Source organism: Puma concolor, chromosome C2 (genome assembly GCF_028749965.1).
Source record: "Puma concolor isolate L17-30 chromosome C2, mPumCon1.1.hap2, whole genome shotgun sequence".
NCBI classification, from domain to species: Eukaryota; Metazoa; Chordata; class Mammalia; order Carnivora; family Felidae; genus Puma; species Puma concolor.
Window position 1 is genome coordinate 7,083,432 of NC_141675.1, and position 23,325 is coordinate 7,106,756.

General features: G+C 57.7%; 2 protein-coding genes across 6 annotated transcripts in view; one reads left to right on the plus strand and one right to left on the minus strand.

The window, feature by feature from the left end:
* Position 1: 1 nt before the first annotated feature.
* On the minus strand, positions 2-10,477 carry GORASP1 (golgi reassembly stacking protein 1). 4 transcript variants are annotated; one of them, XM_086720484.1, is made up of 9 exons: positions 10,319-10,477; positions 6,603-6,683; positions 5,862-6,065; positions 4,554-4,640; positions 4,290-4,420; positions 3,883-4,060; positions 2,985-3,135; positions 2,363-2,515; positions 2-2,126 (listed from the first exon to the last, which is right to left on the minus strand). In XM_086720484.1, the coding sequence occupies exons 1-9, from the start codon at positions 10,379-10,381 to the stop codon at positions 1,864-1,866; spliced, it is 1,311 nt and encodes a 436-aa protein (XP_086576610.1). In that variant the 5' UTR covers positions 10,382-10,477; the 3' UTR covers positions 2-1,863. The 4 variants fall into 4 exon arrangements, with proteins under 4 accessions (XP_086576610.1, XP_086576609.1, XP_086576612.1 ...); XM_086720483.1 differs by having other exon boundaries at positions 10,241-10,405; XM_086720486.1 differs by lacking the exon at positions 10,319-10,477 and adding an exon at positions 9,994-10,154.
* The window catches only part of TTC21A (tetratricopeptide repeat domain 21A), a 36,995-nt gene continuing 24,079 nt past the window's right edge, over positions 10,410-23,325 (plus strand). Inside the window, exons 1-7 of one of the 2 annotated variants that reach the window (XM_086720479.1) lie at positions 10,410-10,684; positions 11,980-12,109; positions 12,644-12,754; positions 13,405-13,571; positions 14,917-15,039; positions 17,291-17,448; positions 22,185-22,269. In XM_086720479.1, the coding sequence (XP_086576605.1) occupies positions 10,658-10,684; positions 11,980-12,109; positions 12,644-12,754; positions 13,405-13,571; positions 14,917-15,039; positions 17,291-17,448; positions 22,185-22,269 (801 nt within the window). In that variant the 5' untranslated portion in view covers positions 10,410-10,657. The remainder of the gene's footprint in view (positions 10,685-11,979; positions 12,110-12,643; positions 12,755-13,404; positions 13,572-14,916; positions 15,040-17,290; positions 17,449-22,184; positions 22,270-23,325) is intronic. The other variant, XM_086720480.1, reaches the window with a different exon arrangement.

Here is a 23,325-nt window from a genome sequence, read left to right on the forward strand (position 1 = left end):
GTTTAAAGTGTAGTACACATTTATTTCTTTCACCTGTCACTTTCCTTCATAGCAGATTACAGAGAAACTTCTGGTTCCATGCTTAGTGTTTATCCTGACAATAATCAGCATCAACGCCCGTTTTATCACCCAGTTTAACGGGGGGGAGTGCATAAAAGGGAGGGAAGAGCCACCGCTCTGAAGGGAAGGGCACTTTGGGCCAGACTCCCAGGCTGCAGTTCAGGGAAGCTGCTCTCAGAATGGTCCCGTGGTGATGCTGTTCCGCTGCCCGGATTCCCGCAGGCGGACCGACGCTGGGCTCCCAGACCATCCAAGAACCAAGCCCCGGCGCTGGCTTCGGACACCGTGTCTTCCTGTTCGGCAGCATATCGGCTGCTCCGGTAGGTTTGACAAGGGCTTGCTTTCGATGCTGTCACAGTGCCAGGAAGTTGAAGTGTTCGCTAACCGGGGGCCCTCCCTCTGTATACTTGACCTGTGCCGCCCAGAGCAGAGTCCCCGTCCCGTGGGCCTTGGGCCTAACAAATCTGGGCCCCCTTAAGTGCAGACGTTACACATCAAGCAGCAAAGGTGGCACCTCCCGCTGGGTGGCAGCTAGAAGACAAGGCCAGAGGCAGCCCAAGTGGCAATCAGCAAGTAGGAAGGGGAGGGACTGAAGCCAAGTCAGGAAGCACTTCCGTGGAGGGGAGGGGCCCTTCCTGGATGGAGCCCTCCCCTGCCTGCAGGAGCCAAGTAGAGCAGAAAACCTGGCCTCGTGTTAGCCTCTCAGGGCACCTGGAGGTGGAGGGAGCCGCCTCCTCCCGAACTGTGGGGAAGAACGGAGCGGCCCTTACCCACTCTCGTCCAGCCCCCCCCCCCTTCCCCCGTGGAGCGGGAGCAGTGTCTAAAGAGGTCCGGTCAGGACCCGCTTTGAAAGAGTCTGCTTAGGATGGTGACCTTAAATTTGGCATTTTTATTCACCGCTGGGGCTGACAAAGCCTTGTGTATTTAAAAGAGATGGTTGTAGAAGTTTGGGAGTGACAGGAGGCACCACTGGGTCTGAGGGGCGTCGGCCCTGGGGAGGAAGAAACGTCATGATCCAAGATCAAGGGAGTCTCTGCTGCAGGGCCTAGAGTCTCCACCCCTCCTCTCCCAGGAGAGGTGGACACGTTCACTGCTTCTCTCCTCCAGCTGGGACCGGCGTATGTCAGCCTGAACCGCCTGTGCAGTGCAGCATGGAGAGGAGGGCACGCGACCGAAGAGACCGTGATTGTGGCTCCAGGGGTCCCCAAGGCACGGGGCTGCCTTCTAGTACACGCAGGGCCAGCTGAGCTGTGCGGGCCGAGTCGAGGCCAGCCCCGTGAAGTGCCAGGCGAACACTCCACACCCGTCCCTTCCTCCTTCACTCCCATCTGCACCCCTGGCCCCGCCTGGATGCTGTGGCCTCCCGGACAGCCATAGCGACCAGGGCAGGAGAAGCGCCGCACTTAAGGGTACGTGGCCTAAAGATGCCAAGGCCCACGGCCTCCCCTTACTACCCACTCGCTTTGTCCCACCCAAGCAGCAGAGTCCTTTCCTCTCCCCCCCCCAGCTCCTGCAGAACTCCCAGCCTCCCACCGCCCCAAATGGACTCGTTTGAGACTCTCAAGTGCCCGATGCCCCAAAGCCAGGACCGTCGGGCAGAATTAAGGCCGACACGTCATCTCTTCGAGACCAGTAGGGTCCGAGCGGACACAAGAGCCCTTGCCTGCCGAAGTCCCTGCACGTCACTGGGGGCTGCAGCCTAGGAAGCTGGACACACCGGGCCGGAGGCTGGGCCGCGCGGCACGGCCCAAGCTGCTGCCCCACACCGAGGCCTCGTGAAATGCCACCGGGCCTCGTCCCACCCTAGGGCGTTATTTCTGGGGTAGAGAGCCGGGCCTGGCCGGCCACCCCCTCAGCCTCCGCCTCCGAGTCCGGGCTCTCTGTGCTCGCCGGCTCCTCCTCGGCCTGTGCTTCGAGCAGCTCAGCAGACAGCCCGTCTTCCGGTGAGGCCGTAAAGGTGAGGCTGTCGGGAAGGGTTAGCTGAGGCAGGTGGTCTGGCTGGGCCTGGGGGCCTGGGCTGTCCGGGAAGGAGACCTCAAACTCTGACCCCGACCACGTGGCCTCACCTGAAACACACAGGGTGGGGCTCAGGAGGCCTGCGGGACCCGGGGCCAGCCACTCCTCTGACCCCCAACCCCCAGCCCAGGCGGTGATGGGGAAGGGGGGCTCCGGTGTACAAATGCCTTGACGAGGCTCTATCTCACCCCAAAGCCAGCCTCCCTCCCAGCTGAGAAACTCGGGGCAGCCTTCCCAACAGCCCAGGGTCGTTCCCGGAAAGCTTCCGCGGGCGTCGGCCACTCACCAGCCCGCTCGTGAGAACCGCTGCTGGAGCAGACGTCCTCGGGCCCTGCGGCTGTCACGGCTGTGGGGGTCGGTTCCGTGGGAGACGGCAGGCTGGGCCACACGCTGGCATTGCTGCTGTCCAACAGGGAGATACCCGACACGTCCAGGAAGCCTAGAGGAAGGGGCGCGAGTCTTTCCCAGCACAAAACCCCGATCACCGGAAGACCAGTACCCTGGGGCACCTGGCCCGGCCTAAACCTGCAATGTCCTCAGCCCGTGGGGGCGCCCCCACCCAACCCCCAAGCGGTCCCCACTGCCTCCCGCCGAGCAAAGAAGAGAGTCCGCATTTGGGCCTCAGGGGAATAGCACTGTGGCAGGGAGCCCAGACCCTGCCTGCTCTGTCCCCAGAGTGTCGCGTGACCTTGAGCAGGCCACTTCCCTTCTGCCGCCCCCATCTGCACGCGGCACTGGCTCACCTGCAACCATCCTCACATATACGACATAGGACATATATGCCACAGGACGACAGGTCCGGGGAAGGTTTTGGCACTTGGGCGAAAGCCTCGCCCTAAACCTGACGCCCACTCCAGCACCGAGGGGTGGCAGGCCCCCGAGCCTGCCGTCCGGGGCCCGCTCGCTACCTGGGTCCATGACTCGCTGGACTGGAGGTGGAGGCTGAAGAGGAGTCTCCATGGGACGTGCAAGTCCCCCAAGGTCTGGAGCACCACGGCTGGGACTCCCAGGCTCAGAAAGCTGTTCCTCCAAGGAGGAGCCGGGTGCCTGCAGCAGGGCCTGCGGGGGCCAGGGACGAGGAGGGAACAGGGCAGGGGCATTTCAGGTCACACAGTCCACCCTAACCCCCGGCCCACGCTTGCCAGGGGATCAGCGCTCCGCTTGAAGGCGCAGACAGCCTCGATGACCTGCCCCCTCCCCGTCCAGGTTGGGCACGAGGGGCCTGGTGTGGCCTCTCCCGCAGCGCTGACAGGTGGAGCCCCTGGTGTCCACCCGGCCGGGTCCTCCCATGACCCGCCAGAAGAGAAGGCCCTCCCTGAACTCCAGCGTGCCTGGGGAGCGATCCTTGCATGCCCCCCCGGTACAGACCCCAGGCACCAGCCCGGTGCCCCAGAGGCACTCAGGTGCCTCTTCCAACAGCCGAGAAGGCAGGTCCGGCGCTCTCCTACGGACTCGGCCAGACACCCACCCAGCCCGGGTTCCGCGAGCCCAGCCTCTGACCCGACGTTACCAGACTCACCGAGGCACAGGACGAGGCTATGCCCACCTCTGAGCCTCAGTTTCAAATGAAAATGACAACTAGTGCCTTGCCATTACTCTCACCTCCAGACTCAAGTGGCAGGAGAACCCAAGTGGGCTTCACTGTCCCAGGACGGGACCGTCCGCTTCCACTAGGTCCCAGAAGCAAAAGGTCCTCCCCAGAGCTCCACAAACGGGCCCCCGGCGATGCCAGAGTCCTCTTTTCCCAGGTGGCAGGCCCCTCTGCCCACAGGAAGTTCCCCCCACTGGCAGATGCCCCCCACGCACCTCCATGTAGTCACCCTGCCCGGAGCCGGTCTCTGGGCGAGGAGGGGCAGGAGAGTCCTGGGGGGTGGGTCCACGTGGCGGGGCATCAGGCGGTGGGGCACCAGGTGGCTTCTTGTGGTGGCTGGAGGGCTGGGTTGGGATCCGGTGCAGATACCCGTAGCCGATGCCACACCCCAGACTGCCAAAGTCCAGAAACAGTCGATCCGAGGGGTGGTCCCCTAGTCGGTCCTAGATCCGCCAACCCCACCCACGACTGGCAGTGGAAGAGCGAAAAGGGCGCCTCCCGGCCCCGTGTTCATCCTCAGCATCTCTGCACCCAGAGCCCAGCCTCCACACCCCCCCTGTGCGATTCTGGTCCACGGCCAGCGGCCAGGTCCCGCCCCGCAGCCCTCCCACTGAGCAAGTACCTGCCCTCTCCACCCCAGGCTGCGTTGGGAGTTACAGTCACCTCCCGGCAGGAGTCCGACTCGCAGTTGTAAACCATCAGCTTCAAGGGCTTCCCCTCGTGGGACTCGATGAGTGTAAAGAAGTCCTCGGACTACGACAAAGCCAGCGTCTGAGCCCTGCTCCCGGCACAGGAATCGGAGGCCCACCCCGCGGCCAGCACCCATCTCCACACCGGCGGCGACAGCCTTCAGTGACCCGGGGAGGGCAAGCCAAATCCTGCTCACCTCCTGGAGGATCTGGTCTGAGCCAACCACATAGTCTGTGTAGGGGCGCAGGCCGGCAAGGGAGGCGGGTGAAGAGGGTTCCACTTCCTGCGGAAAGAAGCACCAACTGCCTGTCTTGCTCCTGGAGCTGGGGGCGGGGAGGATGGAGGGGCCTGCCTCTCCAGGTACTCAGTGGGACTTCTGTCCTCTGTCCCCAGGCCCTGCAGGACCTCAAGCCCAGACCCTCCTACTCCACCCCCTAATTTCCGCAGGCTGTCCAGCAGAGGGCAGCACCGAGGCGCCGCTCACGGCCCTGAGCTCTGCGATCTGACCTGGGTTAACTCCTGACTCCACCAACCCGGAGCCAGTGACTGTGGACAAATACTTAACCCCTTAGCATCAGTTTCCCCACAGTTAAAGCAGGATACACAGTACTTCCCCACGGGCAACCTCAGGGTTGCCGAGAAGATTAAAAATAGAACACACATGAACAATGAAAACCACACGACGGCTCGTAGTAAGTGCCAACTGTGTGGTTCCTGCTGCGGGCCTGCGGCTGGAGACCCCTGCGGAGGGGCTGGAGGCGGAGGCAGTGAGCAGGACTGGGGTGGGTGTGGGGGATCTCCACTATTCCCAATCTCCCAGTCGCCCCGGGGGGGGGGGGGGGGGGGAGTGCAAAGGGATTACCGCATCGTCACTCCCACTGCGCTCCTGGACCAACCGAGGGAGGCTGAAAGACGGAGAAGACTCCCACGAGAAGCCAGTAAGCGACAGTGGAGGTCACAAATCGGATCAGTCCACTGCCAGCTCAGGAAGCCCTCCGCCCACCAAGCTGCAGGACTCCTTCAAGGACGTGGGCACCACCAGGGAACGCACGTGTGTCTGCGAACAGACCTTAACAGCAACACCTGTGACAGCTCAGTCGCTGAGATTCGTCAAGACCCAGCCCCCAGGCAGCAAGCCAAGGCCCGAGGGGGCCTAAAGCAGGGAACCTGCCAGCAAAGACGAGATCCCGGCAGACCACGGAGTGGACCGGAAGAGACGCTATGAAGGGCGGCCGCCTTCTGGCAGCACGACCACCCCTCCAGGAGAAGGTACCCCACCTCTCAGAACAAGAAACCAAGGTTTCGGGGGTAAGAACGTGCCCAGAGTCACCTGGCTCACAAGCGGGGTGACGAGGAGCTGACCTCCGGGACTCCTCTAACAGAGAAGCACTGGCCGCTGGCCTCTCCCGGTTGCCCCACCCCCACCCCCTACCCTTCTCCCCGCCCCCGCCTCCCCCTGCGCGCGGGCACCACCTCCCGCGCACGCCCACCCTGGCCCACTCACCAGCACATGCCACACGTGCTCGCTGGCCCTGCGGAAGCTGCAGAAGCGCACGCTGGCTCCCAGCAGGCCCTGGCCGCCCCACATGTTGCTGGGCACCACCTCCACCTCGCGCACCTTCATGGTCTTCATATTGAACACCTCCAGCTTCACGGGCTTCTCCACGTTGGCCTTCAGCAGGGCCTTGAGCGTGTCGTTCTCCTTGTTCTGCAGGGGCAGTGGGGCTGACGCCGGGGCCCCACCCCCCACCCCCACTCCCGGGTCGGGGCCCCTCGGACCGTCTGGGTCTGAGATGAGGAAGGGCCTGGGCGGCCAGCGGCCCCGGCAGGACCCGGCGAGGGCATGGGCCACGGGGGCTCTGGGCCGGCAACCCCTGCAGCCCCCACAGGGTGCCCCCAGGCACCACTAAACCTGCCTCCCTCAGCCCCTGGGGAACACAACAAAGTGGTCCAGAGCGTGGCAGGACTGCCCCTGTACGAGGTGCCCCTCGGCCAGAGCCTTCGCACCTCTCAGGCCCCGAAAGGCAGCTCCAAAAGCCCCCTCGCCTCCTCCCGGAAAGCTTAGGAGCAGAGCCCTGGGAGAGCCCCAGTGAGGCTAAGTAGAGGCCTGGAGAAGGAAAGATGGGTTGGGCCTCCCTCCAGAAGAAAAGGGAGGCAGAGCAGGATGGGGCCTGCCGTGGGACAGGAGACAGACACACACACACACACAAGCAAGGCAGACAGACGTCATATGGTGGAGCCTCACCAGCCTTGAGTGCCCGATGGTGATGATGAAGTCAAAGTAGGGTTCCAGGCCTGCCTGCTGGGCTGGGGAGTTCTCCTGTACCTGTCCCACAGCAGAGGCCACCGTCACCACCCCAACCCCGTGCCTCTCCCAGAAAGCCCCAGCCCCCAATTTCAGAGGCCACGCATCACGGATCCCTGCGTCCCAGCAGGGACACGTGCACTGCATGAACTGTTCCAGGCAGGCCACACATGGGCACGGTCGAGGTAACTCAATCCTCTCTTGCCGCCTTCCGGGGCACAAATTTTCCTCTATAGGAAATGGCTCTTGTCTGATCATGATCCACACAGCATGCTTCCGGACAGGCCTCCTAGGAGAGCTCAGGGCAGCCCTGGGGGCTTCTAGAAGGCCACAGAGACACAGGGTGGCACAGGCCTGTGGGGAGGCTTAGGAGACAGGGAAGCCGAAGAGTTTACCAGAAAGGTTTAGATGTGGACAGGAAGGGAGGGTCCCAGGACGGAACCAGGGTTGTGCTCAGAAAGAGGGGGAAGAGGGCTCCAGACCCTGTGGTGACGGACTCAAGACCAGCCGGGGAGGTGTGGCAGCGGCTGAGGAGTGTGGCTGAGGAAAGCAGACCGGAGGGACTGCCCCAAGAGATGAGCCTGAGCAGGGCGCCCAGTGAGCAGAGCCAGATCCCAACCTCACAGCCTAGTCCCCACTGCACGGTACACAGGTCCCCCAGGAGCCACTCCTAGCCCAGGGAGGCCCCCTGCCCTGTCCTCCCGGAACTCACTGCTGGCTCCAAACACACAACAACCAGGCCTCCCAGCTGGGGTAGAAATCCATCTCAAAGGCCCCATTTACAGAGCCTTGCTCAAACAATGCAGGCTTTATACTCGGGGCTGGACCCTGTGGTGGCCCCCCCCCCCCCACCCACACCCTCAGGCCTTTGGCTGTGAGCACTTGATGTCCTGCTGGTCAGGCATCAGCCCAGAGGACACTGGGCTCCTGTGGCCTCCACAATGGAAAGGCCCTGTGGCTTCGACTACCCACCAGCCCCTAGAGTCTTGGATCCCCCCAGCTGAAGGAGAGCTCACACTGAGCCTCTGGATCAAAGCTAATTCAGCCCTGGAATTAGGAACCCCTCCTGGCTGTGACACCACCAGCTGGGCCCCTGCTCACCACCTCCCAAAGCTGCCATGGTTTCCCATGACAGTGAGCTCAGGAAGCGACTCCAATCCCAGCTGGCCCCTCTCCCAGCTGCCTCCTGCACCTCTACTCAGCCTCGGCTGTGACCTTGTCCTCTGGCTGTACTCCACTGCCTTCGCCCTGGGCTCTGCCATCACCCACTGTGGCTCTATGGGACTAATAATCTATGCCGCTGCCGCAGCACCCCCACTCCTGCACCCCCACTCCAGCAGCAAGCGCTGCCCTCAGTCCCACTCTCCCTGGGCGGGGGGGGGGGGCTCTCATCACCCCCACCCCACAGCCCCACCGGGTGTGCTTTTGTAACACTTTCCACTGTGTCCCCCAGCAGGGGACCTAATGTAATTAACAGTGACGGCAGCTTACCCTTGCTGAGGACAGGCTCCGTGCCAGGGGACTGTGACACCTGCTCTACCTTGCATTTAACCCTTAAACTCATACCGACTTACAGAAGAGGGGAAGCCCCAGGAAATGCAACCCAGAGCCAGCTCTGTTCCACCATCCTATAACAACCAGTGCCTGGGAACCCTCCGTGGCTCTAAGCTCGCCGAGGGCAGGGTCTTCTCCAACGTGCCTGGCACACGGTGAGGACGCCAATATTGACAGAGGGCGGCACACGCGTCCTCCATTTTTAAAGAAACGTTAGTAAAGGGCGCCTGGGTGGCCCAGTCGGTTAAGCATCTGACTGTGGCTCAGGTCGTGATCTCACGGTTTGCGAGGTCGAGCCCCGCGTGGGGATCAGAGCCCACTTCGGATCCTCTGTCTCCCTCTCTCTCTCTCTCTCACGCACACAAATAAATAAACCTTAGAAAAAAGAGGTTAGCAGGAAATGTCACACCTCCACATAAAACGTCCCGATGGCTCCACAGGGCAGAATAAAATCCTAGACCTTCAGGACAACATGCCAGGCCCAATATAATCTGGCCTCGTCCTTTACCGCTGCCCTCCTTACGGGGGCCGCCCCGTCCATGCACTTCCTCAACACAACAAGCCCAGCCCACCTCAGGGCCTCCCTCTGCCCAGAAGGCTCTTTCTTCCACCAAGTATCCGTACTGCCCACTCCCTCCTTCCGAGGTGCTTTGATGAGAGGCCTGTCCTGACCCATCCGTCACTTCCTCGGCTTTATCCTCCACCCCAGCAGCGATCTCCACTTACCGTGGAGATCTATTTCGTCTGTGCCTGCCTCCTCTCAGGGCCAGCAACCAAATGTAAGCTCCATGAGAACAGGGACAACGTCTGTTCTGTCCCCTGCTTTATCTCTGGCACCCCGAACTCCGCCTGCCAGAGCAGGTGCTTACAAATGGGGGGAATGGAAGACCTCCAGTCCTTTGATCTCTCCACTCTGCCCTCTCCCGCAGGCCCCTCCTGTCTTCACCGCCCACCCCTCCCTCTTGCCAAATCCTCAGTTCCTTCCCTTTCCACCAACCTGTTGCAAAACTCTCCTGGATGCATCCCAACGTCCACCTTTTCTGTCAGGGGCCTCACCGTGATGCCAACCAGAGAAAGCCCATCACCCAGGCAGAATCCTGAAGCCTGCCTGGCTTTCCTTTTAGGAAAACCCTCCTCTAGCCCTCCCCTCTTGCGGTTGTTAACAGAGCCTCCCACCACGATACAGACACGCCCTGCCTACACTCAGCCCAGCATCTATCCACGGTGCCCAAGGGAAAACACAGGGTCCTTACCCACTGCGCTCTGGGGTCAGAGACCCTCCTGTCCCAGCCCTCCTTCTCCGGGATACACATTGTCACCCCAACTCTCCATCTGGCTGCTGGCCCCTCTCCTCCTCTTCAGACTCGAGGAACCCCACTCCGTCTTCACTTTGCCCAGAAGTGCCAGTCCAGACCTCCTGGTCGCAGCACCAAGACGACTTTCTCGGTCGCGCCTCTCCACGGATTTCACCCGAGGTCCCTCCCCTGCTGCCAGCGCTCTCCCCGTGCCCTCTGCGCCATTCTCCTGGCTCTCCCGCTCCCGCTCTCCCTGGCTGGTTCGCGCTGCCCCTCGAGCCCCCGACCCGAGGCCTGTCGACCCCATGACGGCGGCGCGCGGGCCGGCCGGCTCCCTGGCAGTCGGCGTCCTCTCGGCCACCCCGACTCCCTGGACCCGAGGGCGGCGAGGTAGCGTCTCAGTGTTGCTGGCTCTCTCCCCAGGTCCAGCCCGAAGGCGACCGCAAATAGGACCTAAGTGCACAAGTGCCTCCCGGCTGAACCTGGTGCAATCTTCATCCGGGCGAAGTGCCACTCCGGGACCAGGAAACGCTCCCGCTTCCTGCTTGGCTGGCACTCGGGGCCGGGGCCGGCGCCGGGCCGACCGCGGCCGCAGACAGGCCGGGGGCCGGAGGGCCGCGGCGCCGCCTCCCGGAGGAGGCTCCCACCGGGAAGGAGGCACATCCCGCCCCCGCCCCCACCGACACCACCCGGCGGCCCCTCGGGGGCCGAGACCCCGCCGCTGCCGACCTCGGGCCGCCGATAAGCGTCCCGTCGCTTCCGTGCGGGCGCCCAGCCAAGGTCACCGGCGCCGCGGGGGCGACTCACCCCGTGCAGGTGGAAGCCCTCGGCACCGCCCGCAGGCTGCTCGGCGCTGGCGCCCAGGCCCATGGCGGCGGCCCGGCGGCGGCGCCCACCCAGCGGCCCGGCCCGGCGCCACCAGCGCGCACCGGCCGTCTCGGCGCTCGATTGCCCGCGCCTTGTCACGTGGGCGCCTGCCCCTCCCACCCTAGATTCTGACGCCCTAGGCAACCGGCCCGCCCCCTGCGTTTCCAGGGACGCGCTCTTCCAACTTCCGGCCGCGAGAGGCGTGCCCAGGACCCTGACTCCGGAATCCGGCTCAGCGCGACGCCCCCTGAGCCGGGCTCGGAGCCGCGAGCGCCGGAGATGAGCACCAGCGACTCTTCCCTTATGGTGCGTGGCCCGAGCGCTGCCCAGCCTTGCCCTTCGGGACTCTCCGCCTCTGGCCCCGAGACCCTCGCGCCCGGCTGCTCTCCTGCCACCTCTCCGACCCTTCCTGCTGCGCCTTTTACCCGCCTCTCGCTCCCCGCGCCGGCCGCTAACGAAGGGCCTGGCCCCCTCTGGCCTCACTGTTCCTGGCGAGCTCATCTTTTTCTCTCTGGTGTTCTCTGTGCACCCTAAGCCCCAAATCGGTATCCCCACCCAATCCTGTCCTCGAGTTCCCCCAAACCAAAGTATCCTGAACCCATCTCTGTCATCTTGCCATCATCTCCCTCTCCCCTGCCTCTGCCTCTTCTGCGTCCCCCATCTCAGTTATGGCACCGCTGTTTGATCCTGCAGCCTTAACTGTAACCCATCTCAGGTCCTTTCTAATCGGCAGGAAATGTCAGCTCCTACATGTCTCCTGACATCACCCACTGCTTTTTATCTCCTAGTCCAGAATCACCACCGTCCCTCCCCAGGCACCTGAAACAGTCCCCCCACCCCCACCCCCAGCCCCACCCCACATAGTTCTCTGCTTCACCTCTCTTCACCAGCAGTCCCTGCACCAGAGCCACTGCTCATCCATCCGCGCTCACACAACCCCCCCCCCCCCCCACATATGAACACATCCCTCCTCCCGCTTAAACCCATTCTGGCTGCTTCCTATTACCCTGAGGATGATGTCTGAGCTCTTTCAAATGGCCCACGAGGCTGTTTACAACCCAACCACATCTCTCCCCAACCCCCGTACCCACAACCTTTAGGGGAAGTGAGACTTCACTTTGACATCTCAGCCCGTCTTACTGCATGACCTTTGTGAAGCCACACTCTGCATGGGCTTTAGCTTCTTTAACTGTGAAGGCTATGGAGAGAATAATGCATAGGATAATGGATGGAAAGCCCTAGATACAGTTCCCAACAGGCGATTAACCCACAATAACTTGCAATTCTCACGAGTGGCGTCACCATTCTTATCATTTGTCCTCTCTCTTTCCCCTTACTCCCTTCCTGAGACAAAGCCTCAGTTGAATTCTCCATCACGTTGACCCATAATCTGTGGATAATTCACAAACACCTCCAGACTCCTTCCTAGGGAATGGCATGGAGTTGCTTTTGGGGCTGGGGAAGAACAGAATGAGGCCTGAATGTCCTTTCTCTCTTCCTTTTCCGGAACAGAGGAGGAGCAGGGAGCGGGGGAGAAAGTGGGTCAGAACCGAGACAGAGAAGGGACTGGGGCTGTTGCAGCTGTGACTTCCTCCCCACAGGCTGGGATCATTTACTACAGCCAGGAACGGTATTTCCACCACGTGCAGCAGGCTGCGGCCTTGGGCCTGGACAAATTCAGCAATGACCCCGTACTGCAGTTCTTCAAAACCTATGGGATCCTCAGAGAAGGTAAGGACTGGGCAGTGTCAGCCTCCCGACCTCAGGCACCAGCCCAGCACTGTCGCTCTGGCTCAGCCTGGATGCCTGCCTCCACCCCAGTCACGTTCCCACGGAAGAAGTCTTACACTCAGTAGCTAGACTCCCAGGTTAATCCGCAGATGGCTGTGTGATCCGTATCTAGTTTGGGCGCAGGGGGATACATCTAATTTGTGGCTCTTGGGCAGCTGGCTGGGAATGCCCTGAGGCCGTTCTTCAGAAATGGCCCCCAGCCCGAAGTCCCAGCCTGCGAGGACTCACAGGTACATCTGAGCTCCAAGCCCTCCAGCCGCCCCTTGCAGCCTGGACCCTGGTACCAACAGCCCCTTCAGGGAACTTGGGCCACTGGGGACGTTTGGGACCAGTTAGCCCAATGATTCTGGCTGGAGCCAGGTGGTGCCAAGTCTTGGGTCAGCTCCGCAACGGGTTCCCACGTGTCTGCCGCAGAGCGTCCTGCCCTCTGGGCCTGGAGCCCCAGAACGTAACCACGTGGGCTCTTCTTTGCAGAGCGCATCCAGGATGCCATCAGCAACCTGGAGAGCATCCGGAACCACCCAGACGTGTCCCTCTGCTCCATCATGGCCCTCATTTATGCTCACAAGTGCTGTGCAGCTGTCGGTGAGTGCGGCCGTGCCCAGCGGGGCAGAGACCGCCCCGCTCCAGAGATGCAGCCCCCAAGGGCCGCCGCAGGAGATACGTACCCCGATGACAGCACATGCTGTTGGCCAGTGAGGAGGGGCTTCCATTCCCTCCCCCAGGGGCCTCAGGGAAGACCCGTGCCCAGGCCCGACTGAGTGGGAGCCATGCACAGAGAGGGTGACAGCGGGAGGGGTCCTCCTTCCAGCTCCCAAAAGTTGGGAAGACACCCTCTTTCCTTCGCCAAGATCTTGATGAGGGCGAATCGAGTTGGTGTAAATAGTCCCACCCCTAATGTCCACCTCTCTAGAGGCAGGGAAAGATTCCAAGACGCTACGAACCACGATGTCCCCTCCCAGGATGGACTGTGGGCCTGAGGTAGGCGATTCGGTTTGGTCTGTCTGCTCAGCAAGCTGCCAGGCACAGAGGAGAAAAGATAAATCTCAGCCAGCAAAGCCAAGTGCAGGCGTGGGCGGCTCCTGGGGTTTCCAGCGCCTGGGCTCCTTGGAGTCTCCTGCGTGTTAGAGGAGGCTCACAGCGACCAGAGAGGTCCCCGAGCCCTCAGTGCCTCCTGCGGGGCCAGGCCGCCCTGCTCACTCTGCCTTGCCCTCTCCCTCCTCTCGGATTCACAGACCGAGAAGCCGTTCAGGAGCTCGAGAACAGCCTGAAGGAAATCCGCAAGACGGCCGGTGGAACTGCCCTGTACTATGCCGGCCTCTTCCTCTGGCTCGTGGGCCACCGTGACAAGGCCAAGGAGTACATCGACCGCACGCTGAAAGTTTCCAGCAACCCCAGAGAGGTACCTGCCTCGGGCATCATGAGGGCAGCAGCTGTAGAAAGCAGCATCCAAACACATCAGCCTGGGGTGACCGTTACTCCCCCCGGGGCACCCCGGGGACTGGGAGAGGGCCGCACCTGAGCACGGACGAGACCCTGGGTCTCACAGGGGCCCCCGCCCACGTTGTCTCAGGGTTCAGCCGAGTACACGCTGGCACGTGTCCGGAGTCTAATCTGCAGACAGGTGTTCCGTAGCCGGTGCTGTATATTTTTAAAATCTCGGATGAGTTGCTGACATTGAGAAACCAAAAGGTTTTTACCTAAAAGGCCAGATTTCCTGGTTCTTTTGGCCAACTAGATGAGCGGTCTCCACCATGGGCCTACCTTGCCTTCTTGCAGGGGTCTGCTGGCCGTCAGCGGCGGCCCATACCGTGGATCGCATATTGGATCTCGCATGCTGTGGATCTCACACGTGGGGGATCTCACACGTGGGGCATCTGTACTAATGGTAGAGTTTGAAGCCTCAATCTAGGCTCAGTCTAGTCACCACCGCAGCAGGGGTGATGTCACCCCCCCCCCAAAGGGGTGAAAATTGGTTCCCGGAGGAGGGGGTGAAAAAAATCTTGCTATATAACACACAGAGGGGCGGGGGCAAAAAAAACCAAAAAGTATAAAACACAGATTTACACACTACATAAACAGATAGTATATCTGTGATATTAAAATGTCTTGGAGGGAGGGGAAACGATTCGGGAAAATGTCTGGAAAGGCTCCTTGGGAGGAGAGTAACGGTAAAGAGTGAGAAACCCTGGTCCAGGGCAGAGGGATGCTTCAGGGCAATGTGGTCCAACCACACCTCGGACCTCACCTCCCAGGCCCGGCTGCCTATCCAGCAGAGGCTGGGTGAAGGCTGGAACAGAAGTGGCAAGGCCCCCGAGCTCACAATGGCCCCTGGTCGTTCCTGCCTCCATGGAGAGGGCTGGAGTGGTGGCCCCCTGATCCCAGTGTTGAGTAGACAGCCAATGACAGGATGGGTGGGAGTGTGTCAGTAGGGGTAGCAGAGCCGCGGGGGCCAGGGAAGGGCCCAAGCCCAGCCTGGAACGTCACGGAAGGCTTCTGACAGGAGGGCCCTCCCAGGCTGAGCTTTAGAGACCAGTGGTAGTTGACGGGGTGAGGGGGCTTTGGTCAGGAGAGCTGGGCTGGGAAGGAGCAATCAGAGTGAAGTCCTGACAGTGAGAGAGAGCAGGGCCGCCCTGGAGTCTGCAAGTAGGTGTGCCTGGCAGGGCCTGGGGGTGGAGAGTGACAGGGGTCGGACAAGAGGCTCTGCGCGGCCAAGGACTTCATCTTCTGTCTTGTTCTGATCCCAGGGTTATGTGCTCAGAGGCTGGGTGGACCTCACCTCGGACAAGCCCCACATCGTGAAGAAATCCATCAAGTACCTGGAACAAGGAACGCAGGACGCCAAAGATGTGCTGGGGCTGATGGGAAAGGTGGGCAGCGGGGGACGGAGGCGGGGCGGGGGGTTGTCTCTGCCTGGGCCATTGGAGCCAAAGATCCACCAGGGGACTTCGGGCCAGACGCTCTGTCTCCAGGCCCTCTCCTGGCCCATGAGGAGCGGGGGCCCAGAGACAGTCAGGGTCACACGGCAGCCCAGGGCCCACTCGGTTCTCACAGTCCTTCCGGCTCGGTGTGGGTTCCCGTCTCGTTCTGCATGGGTGGGGCGGGGGGGGGGTGTCTTCTCAGGGTCTGTCCTTTTGTCTCTGCCTCTCCTTTCTCACCCGTTAAATTCAATGGGCCATAAGAAGAGGGAGGTGCGTTGCAAGTTTTGTGTTTTCTGATCTCCACTTAAGTTCCTTTTTTCTTACGTGACCCTCATGGAATCAGCCTATGAAAGAAAAACTAGCCTCTTATTCCCTTCTCTTTGTATATATCTTAGAAAAGTGAACGTGTCCTCATTTAAAAACAAAACAAAACAAAACAAAACAGAAGGCTACTAAAGTCAAAAGATGAATAAAAACGACATCCTCAGCCCCCCTGCTCCAGACAACTCACGCGGCCATCTTAGGGCAGCGTCTCCCAGTCTTTCTTCTAGGCACGCGGTTCCGCATGTGCCCTCGCCGGGCTTTCTGGGAAGCAGGAGCCAAGGGGATCCTGGAGCAGGAGGTTTATCGGGGGGGGGGGGGGGGGGGGGCGCCCTTGGGACCAGCACCTGTGGGGAAAGGGACAGGAGCAGGGCTGGGTGACAGAAGTGGCTTCGTGACACGGCGCAGGCCTCAGCCGAGTCGAGGTTCTAGGGCTGGGGCGGCCCCTCCCTGACCACGTGCTGGATGGGGGCTGCCCCCTGGGGACGGGTGTGACCTGGCACGAGGCCGCTTCCTTTAGCCACGGATGACCCCACAGGGGTCAGCTGTCAGCTGCCAGCTCTCCTGGTCCTGAAAGGGTTCCCACTGAGCACCTCTGCAGGGCAGGAGATAGCGTTGTTTGGTATGCTTAATATTGACATCTTTAATATGTTTAATACAGCTGTAATCACAGGGCATCCTGTCATTTGGTTCCCTTTTCTTCACGTAAGATTCCACCATATGTAAACGTCACCTTGAACATCTCCATCAAGCCAGTCCCCTGTCGCCTGGGCCCAATATAATTTGTCACCCCAATCTCCTGTTGTTTGGACCCTGAGATCGTCTACAGTTTATACTTAGAGTGCTGCAGTGGGGTCCCTGGGTGGCTCAGTCGGTTAAGCGTCCGACTCAGGATCTCACGGTTCATGGGTTCGAGCCCCGTGTCGGGCTCTGTGCTGACAGCCCAGAACCTGGAGCCTGCTTCGGATTCGGTGTCTCCCTCTCTCTCTGCTCCTCCCCGACTCTCTCTCTCTCTCTCTCTCTCTCTCTCTCTCTCTCTCTCAAAAATAAATAAACATTAAAAAGAAAGAAAGAAAGAGGGCTGCAGTGAGCACATGTATGCATAAACCTTCATCTAGAACAGTCCTCCTCTTGTTCTCAATAAGTCGTGGAAGGGCGGGTTGCCGAAGGTCTAACAAAAGCTCCCCTCAGAGCCCAGTTTCAAGTCCTTTGGGAGCAGTGCCCTCTGCCCCTCAGGCACATGTCGTGCCTCACTCAGGAGAACCTGGTGGCTGACACTGGCCTGCAGAAGCCAAACTCTGGCCCAGGGGGCCCTGATAGAGAAAAACAAAACGCTTTAGCCACCCCTGGGCCTGGGTGAGCGGTTTTCAGCGATAAGCTCGAAGAAGGCGAACGGGGTTCAGCATCTGACTTCGGCTCAGGTCATGACCTTGCAGTTCGTGACTCCGAGCCCCGCACGGGGCCCTCCGCTGTCAGTGCAGATCCTCTGTCCCCCTCCCTCTGGCCCTCCCTCGCTTCACACCCTCTCTCTCTCTCAAAAATAAACATTAAAAAAAATATATTTAGAAAAGAAAGCGAATGGGAAACGAGTGGGCCGTTGGTGGAACTCAGAAGTGCCCGGCACCCCCGGGCCTCCCTCTAGCGGGTCCCCTCGCGTGGCCCTGCTGGATCCCACTCCTGCTCGGGGCTCACCCGTCTCCCTGGAGCCCCTGCCTTGCCTGTCCAGGAGCCCAAGATTGCTGTGGACCCTGATTTGTCGCTCTGAGCGCTGACTGCTTCCCCAGGGGCTTCGAGGGGGCCTACAGTGCCCACGTGTCAGGCTCTGCTCCTGCTCCCTTCGTGGGCACCGACGGAGACTCCTCTCTTGGGCTTTCAACAGGCGACATACTTCATGCTGCAGCAGAACTACTCGGAGGCCCTGGAGGTGGTGAACCAGATCACCGGCACCTCGGGGAGCTTCCTGCCCGCCCTCGTCCTAAAGATGCGGCTGTTCTTGGCTCGGCAGGACTGGGAGCAGGCGGTAGAAACAGGACACAGGTGAGGGGCGGGGGTCGCTTCCTTTCTTTGCCAGCCGAGGGCGCCGATAGGGTCCCATCATACGAGCTGGGGAGATAGGAGACGCCATGTATTTGACGGAACAAGACAAAAAAGTGACTATTGTTGACAGCGGAGGTATGAATGGTGATGCGATCACACGGGGAGGGCAGGGGGGACGCGGTCTGATGGGCACACAGAGAAATGGGCATTATCTAGAGGCACGAGCTGATCGTGTAGGAGGGCGCTGGAGGGAACGACCCAAAGAACCCAAAGCGCCAGGTTATGGGACGACAAGCAGTTGTCTCTAAGGAGAGGAGGGCAGGGGGGAGTGAAGGGACCGCTGCACTATTTAATTGTTTTCAACTACGGGTATGATATACCGTGATAAAAGCTTCAGGGGGAGAGGTCCCCGGTGACTTAGCTGAGGCTGGGCACGTCAGCCAGACGGCCAGCTCTAGGGAGTCCCTGGGCCATGTAGAACCAGGCACCTCGTCAGGGTGACCTGGGAGCACTGTCCTCGTCTATAGGAAACAAGACCACTTCAGGGGAAGGGTTGTCTGATGGAAGGTTTTCTGAGGATGGGATTTTCTAGATAAACTGAAGCCTCTCTCTTTAAACTCTTAGCGCCTCAACTATTTCTATTAAGTAATTCTAAATGTTCTCCCCCAAAGAGAGTCGCAGGCTAATTTCTTTTTTTTCCCTGAGCGATCACAAGTTATCACTGTGAAGCGTTACTGAATTGTGGTAATACACCCCACACAGTTCAAGAACAAAACAAATCGCAAGCAGACCCCTTGCCCCGCTGTGGACGGGTGGTAATTTCTCTGATGATCTTCACTGATATCTGCGTCTCCGAGAGAGGCGGCCGGTCACAAATGAACGGGATTCCTGCCAGCTCGGCCCGCGGGGGCCCCCACGTGCAGTGCCTGTGTGGGCCTGGCTGATACCTGGGGACACCTGGCTGAAAGCCACAACCTCAGTGTGCACCACCTCCCTCGCCCAGCCCCCCTGCCCCGGTGTTCAGTGCCAAAGGGCTGAGGCCCACACCCGATGCCTGCCCTCCTGGAGGTTTTCCCAGGTAGTGGTGCTCCCAGAACTTATCTTTTTAAGTTTGTTTGTTGGTTTAAGTAATCTCTACGCCCAACGTGGGGCTTGAACTCACCACCCCAAGATCAAGAGTCTCATGCTTTTCACACTGAGCCAGCCGGGCGCCTAGCCCCCATTGTTTTTGTTTTTGTTTTTTTTTAAATCTCTGCCCCCCTCTACATGTGTTTCTCTTTCCATCCCTAATATTATTTATTTTTCCCTGTCCTCTTGTTTTCCTTCGTCAACATTAGAATAAGTTCTTTTATTAGCCTTTTCAAAAACTTTTTTTTTAATGCTTATTTTTAAGAGAGACAGACCAGGAGCAGGGGAGACAGGGAGAGAGGGAGACACGGAGAAAGAGAGAGAGAGACACGGGGCGGGGGGAGACACAGAATCTGAAGCAGGCCTCAGGCTCCCGATGTGGGGCTCGAACACAAGAACCATGAGTTCATGACTTGAGCCAAAATCAGACACGTAATCGACTGAGTCGCCCAGGAGCCCCCTTATTGGTCTTTCTAAAGATGCAGCTTTGAGTTTTGTTAATGGTCTCTACCACATCTCTGTTTTCTACTTCATTAATGTCTGCTCTTTATGATTTCCAGCGACTTCTTCCTTTGGGGCTGTTCTGCTCTTGTTGGATCAAGGGCTGTTCAACTCTTGAGGTGGATGCCTGGCTGACCCATTCTCAATCTTCTTTTAGAATATCAGTGTGTACGTCTGTGGATGTCCCTCAAGGCACCATTTTTAGTAGTATCTACACATTTGGATGCATATATTTTCAGGATCATTTTGGCTCTAAGAATTTTCTAATATCCACTCTGATTCTTCTTTAGTGCATAAGTTATTTAAAAGTTTTTTGGGGGGACGGGGCGCCTGGGTGGCTCAGTCGGTTGAGCGTCCGACTTCAGCTCAGGTCACGATCTCGCAGTCCGTGGGTTCGAGCCCCGCGTCGGGCTCTGGGCTGATGGCTCGGAGCCTGGAGCCTGCTTCCGATTCTGTGGGTCCCTCTCTCTCTGCCCCTCCCCCGTTCATGCTCTGTCTCTCTCTGTCTCAACAATAAATAAACGTAAAAAAATTAAAAAAAAAAAAGTTTTTTGGGGGGAGACATCTGGATGGCTCAGACGGTTGAGCATCTGACTCTTGATCTCAGCTGAGGTCACGATCTCAGGGTCATGGGATCGAGACCAGCTTTGTGCTGAGCACTGAGCTTGCTTGGGATTCTCTCTCTCTCACTCTCTCTCTCACTCTCTCCCTCTCTCCCTCTCTCCCTCTCCCCCTCTCCCCCTCTCCCCCTCTCCCTCTCCCTCTGCCCTTCCCCTGTTGGTTCTCTCTCTCTCTAAAACAAAATTTTTTAGGAGAGCCTGGGTGGCTCAGTCGGTTAGGCAACTGACTTGGGTTCAGGTCATGATCTCACGGCTTGTGGGTTCGAGCCCCGCATCAGGCTCTGTGCTTAGAGGTCAGAGCCTGGAGCCTGCTTTGGGTTCTGCGTCTCCCTCTCTCTCTGTTCCTCCCCTGCTCATTCTCTGTCTCTCTCTGTCAAAATTAAATAAACATTAAAAAAAATTTTCTAAATAAATAATTTTTAATTTTAAGTTTTTTTTTAAATATCCAAATGTTTTTGGTTAGTACCTTCAGAATCACCATGAATGGTTAGAACTGTTTGAATGTTAACTGTGCCTAACTAATCATGTTAGAATATTGTGTGTTCATTAGAGTAACACCCTTTTTTCTAATGTTTATTTGAGAGAGAGAGAGAGAGAGAGAGTGTGTGTGTGTGTGTGTGTGTGTGTGTGTGTGTGAGAGAGAGAGAGAGAGAGTGGGGGAGGGGCAGAGAGAGAGGGAGACACAGAATGGGAAGCAGGTCCCAGGCTCTGAGCTGTCAGCACAGAGCCCGACGCAGGGCTCGAACTCACAACCTGTGAGATCATAACCTGAGCTGAAGTTGGACACTTAACCACCCAGGCGCCCCTAAAGTAACCCTCTATTAAGCAGAAGGCCATCCCTGACCAGGCTGAAAAATATATGAAGTTTCCTACAAAGAAACAGAACATCGAAAACCCCACAGTACGTATGACCAGAAACCGCATGTTCACAATGAAACACATGATGGAAAGCGAGGTTCCCTTTCCATCTGGCAGCCACGGATTGCCCCCCAAGCACCTCTCCGCCACCCCAGGACCATGGTACGATAATCACGCCTATGTTCGCTGCAATATGAATGGCCTCTGTCACAAAGACACCCCAGACACATGACTTAAATAATGTGAAAGGTTATTCCTCTGTCAGGTAAAAGTTCAGGTGGTTGCCCGGGACAGGGACAGCAACTTCACTCTGGAGGGTCCTGCGCCCCTTCTTTCTTGCCACTCTACCTAGGATGCGGCTCACATGGCCCACATGTCAGCCAGTAGGAAGGAGGAAGGAGAAGAAATGGAAGGCATATGCTGTGAGGATACAGCTGGACGTCACATGGGACACTTGCATTCACATCCTGTCGGCCAGAACTTAGTCACAGGGCCACACCTAAGCTGCAGGGGGAGGCTAGGAGATGTAGTGTTTATCCTGGGTAGCAAGTACCCAGCCAAGTGGGGAGTTCTAGTCTGTTTGTTTGTTTGTTTGTTTGTTTGTTTGTTTGTTTGTTTTAAGTAGGCTCCTCACCAAGCACGGAGCCCAACACAGGGCTTGAACTCACAGCCCTGAGCTCAAGACGTGAGCTGAAGTGACACCTGGGTGGCTCGTTGGTTAAGCATCTGACTCTTGATCTCAGCTCAGATCTTTTTTTTTTTTATGAATATAATTTATCGTCAAATTGGCTTACAAACAACACCCAGTGCTCATCCCAACAAGTGCCCTCCTCAATGTGCATCACCCACTCTCCCCTCTCCCCCCCGCCATCCACCCTCAGTTTGTTCTCTGTATTTAAGAGTCTTTTGTGGTTTGCCTCCCTCCCTGTCTGTTTTTTTTTTTTCCCCTTCCCCTCCCCCATGGTCTTCTGTTAAGTTTCTCAAGACCCACATATGAGTGTAAACATGATATCTGTCCTTCTCTGACTGACTTATTTCACTCAGCATAATACCTTCCAGTTCCATCCAAGTTGCTGCAGATGGCATGATTTCATTCTTTCTCATTGCCAAGTAGTATTCCATTGTGTATATAAACCACATCTTCTTTATCCATTCGTCAGTTGATGGACATTTAGGCTCTTTCCATCATTTGGCTATTGTTGAAAGTGCTGCTATAAACATTAGGGTACAAGTGCCCCCGTGCCTCAGCACTCCTATATCCCTTGGGTAAATTCCTACCAGTGCTATTGCTGGGTCATAGGGTAGATCTATTTTGAATTTTTTGAGGAGCCTCCACACTGTTTTCCAGAGCGTTAACTCAGATCGTGATCTCAGGATCGTGAGTTCAAGCCCTGGTCTCCCTCCACGCTGGGGGTGGAGCCTATTTAAAAAAAAAAAAAAAAAGACCTGAGCTGAAATCAAGAGTCAGACACTTCACCTACTGAGCCACCCAGGTGCTGCCCTGGGAGTTCTGTTATTAGAAGGAGAAGGGTAGAATGGATAATACAAGACCATCAGAAGTGGCTGCCACATCACCCTGGCCTTGCCTGTGAATACTCTCGATTCATGGGGCTCCTCTTCCTATTTCAGAATCCTAGAAAAAGATGAAAGCAATATTGACGCCTGCCAAATCCTAGCTGTGCATGAACTTGCAAGAGAAGGAAACATAACCATAGTAAGTTCTTTCAAGACTCAGGAGTCAGACCTTGAAACACGCACTGCCTGAGAGGAAGCCCTCTTAGTGCCCTCATCCCCAGGGTCTTGGAGGGTGCTCCCTGGATCTCAGCTCCTTCCCTCCCTCCCTCCGTCCCTCCCTCCCTCCTACTCTCTGTCAAGGGGAAGTCCTCTGGTTTGCTCTTTGGGTCAGCAGTGAGGTTGACTGTGGTTTGGGTTCACCTGGATAAGCCTTGGGATCCTCACTCATAAAGTGGAGAAAATTCCCACCACTTTGTGAGGTTGTTATAAGGATTAAACGGGATGACAAACGGGAGAGCTTGGAACAGTGCCTGATGTCACGAAATGCCATTTTTAAAAAAAAAATTTTTAAGTCAATAAATGTTTATGTAAGGATTTTCACATGTGATTCCTTCCACTGCCAATCACCATAGTTCCTCCTAAGTCCAAATCTAATCTTCAAAATAACCCAGAGTTCTTTCTGTTGGGCATCTTTGATCTCCACTTGAATATGGACGTACCTCAAAAATTCCCCACCTGTAATCTTTGGGATCCAATTTTTGTACTTTAGGGCCACGTTTGGGGTCAGAGTAGATACATCTGCCTCGTTCTCAATTTCAAACAGCCTCTGAATGTGAATGAGTCCAAATCATATTCACCCCTAAACCAGCACACCCTAGAATTGTACAGATTGTTGGGATACTCCACTACCTAAGATTTTTTAAATTTGTTAGGTCTTTCGCAGAGTTTTAGCAGATAGATGTCTTGTCGAACACATAGTTCTGTGAATAAAGGAAACCCCACATATACTCTATTAGGCGTTTCCAATGATGTAGGTCTGCAGAAAAAGCAGGTGTTGGCCAGGTAGAGCCTAGCCCCAAACTTGCTCCTAAGCCCTGTAGTGTTCCACAGAAACCCAAAACAGCCCCCAAACACAGAAACAGTTCTTCATGAAAACCTCAATACCAGGATAGGTTTTTATCTTTAAGAAGAGTTTGCATTCTCAACCCATAACATTGCCTTTTGAGTAAATACACTGCTTCTGTGAAAAGCGTGG

Excerpts from the sequence above, each read along its gene's own strand:
- GORASP1 (XM_086720483.1), bottom strand. The coding sequence starts at position 10,381 with ATGGGCCTGGGCGCCAGCGCCGAGCAGCCTGCGGGCGGTGCCGAGGGC. Across the intron at positions 3,136-3,882 it reads GGCAGGGTGACTACATGGAG|GCCCTGCTGCAGGCACCCGG; the intron begins GTGCGTGGGGGG and ends TGGCCCCCGCAG. Across the intron at positions 2,516-2,984 it reads CCAGCGAGTCATGGACCCAG|GCTTCCTGGACGTGTCGGGT; the intron begins GTAGCGAGCGGG and ends CCCTTCCTCTAG.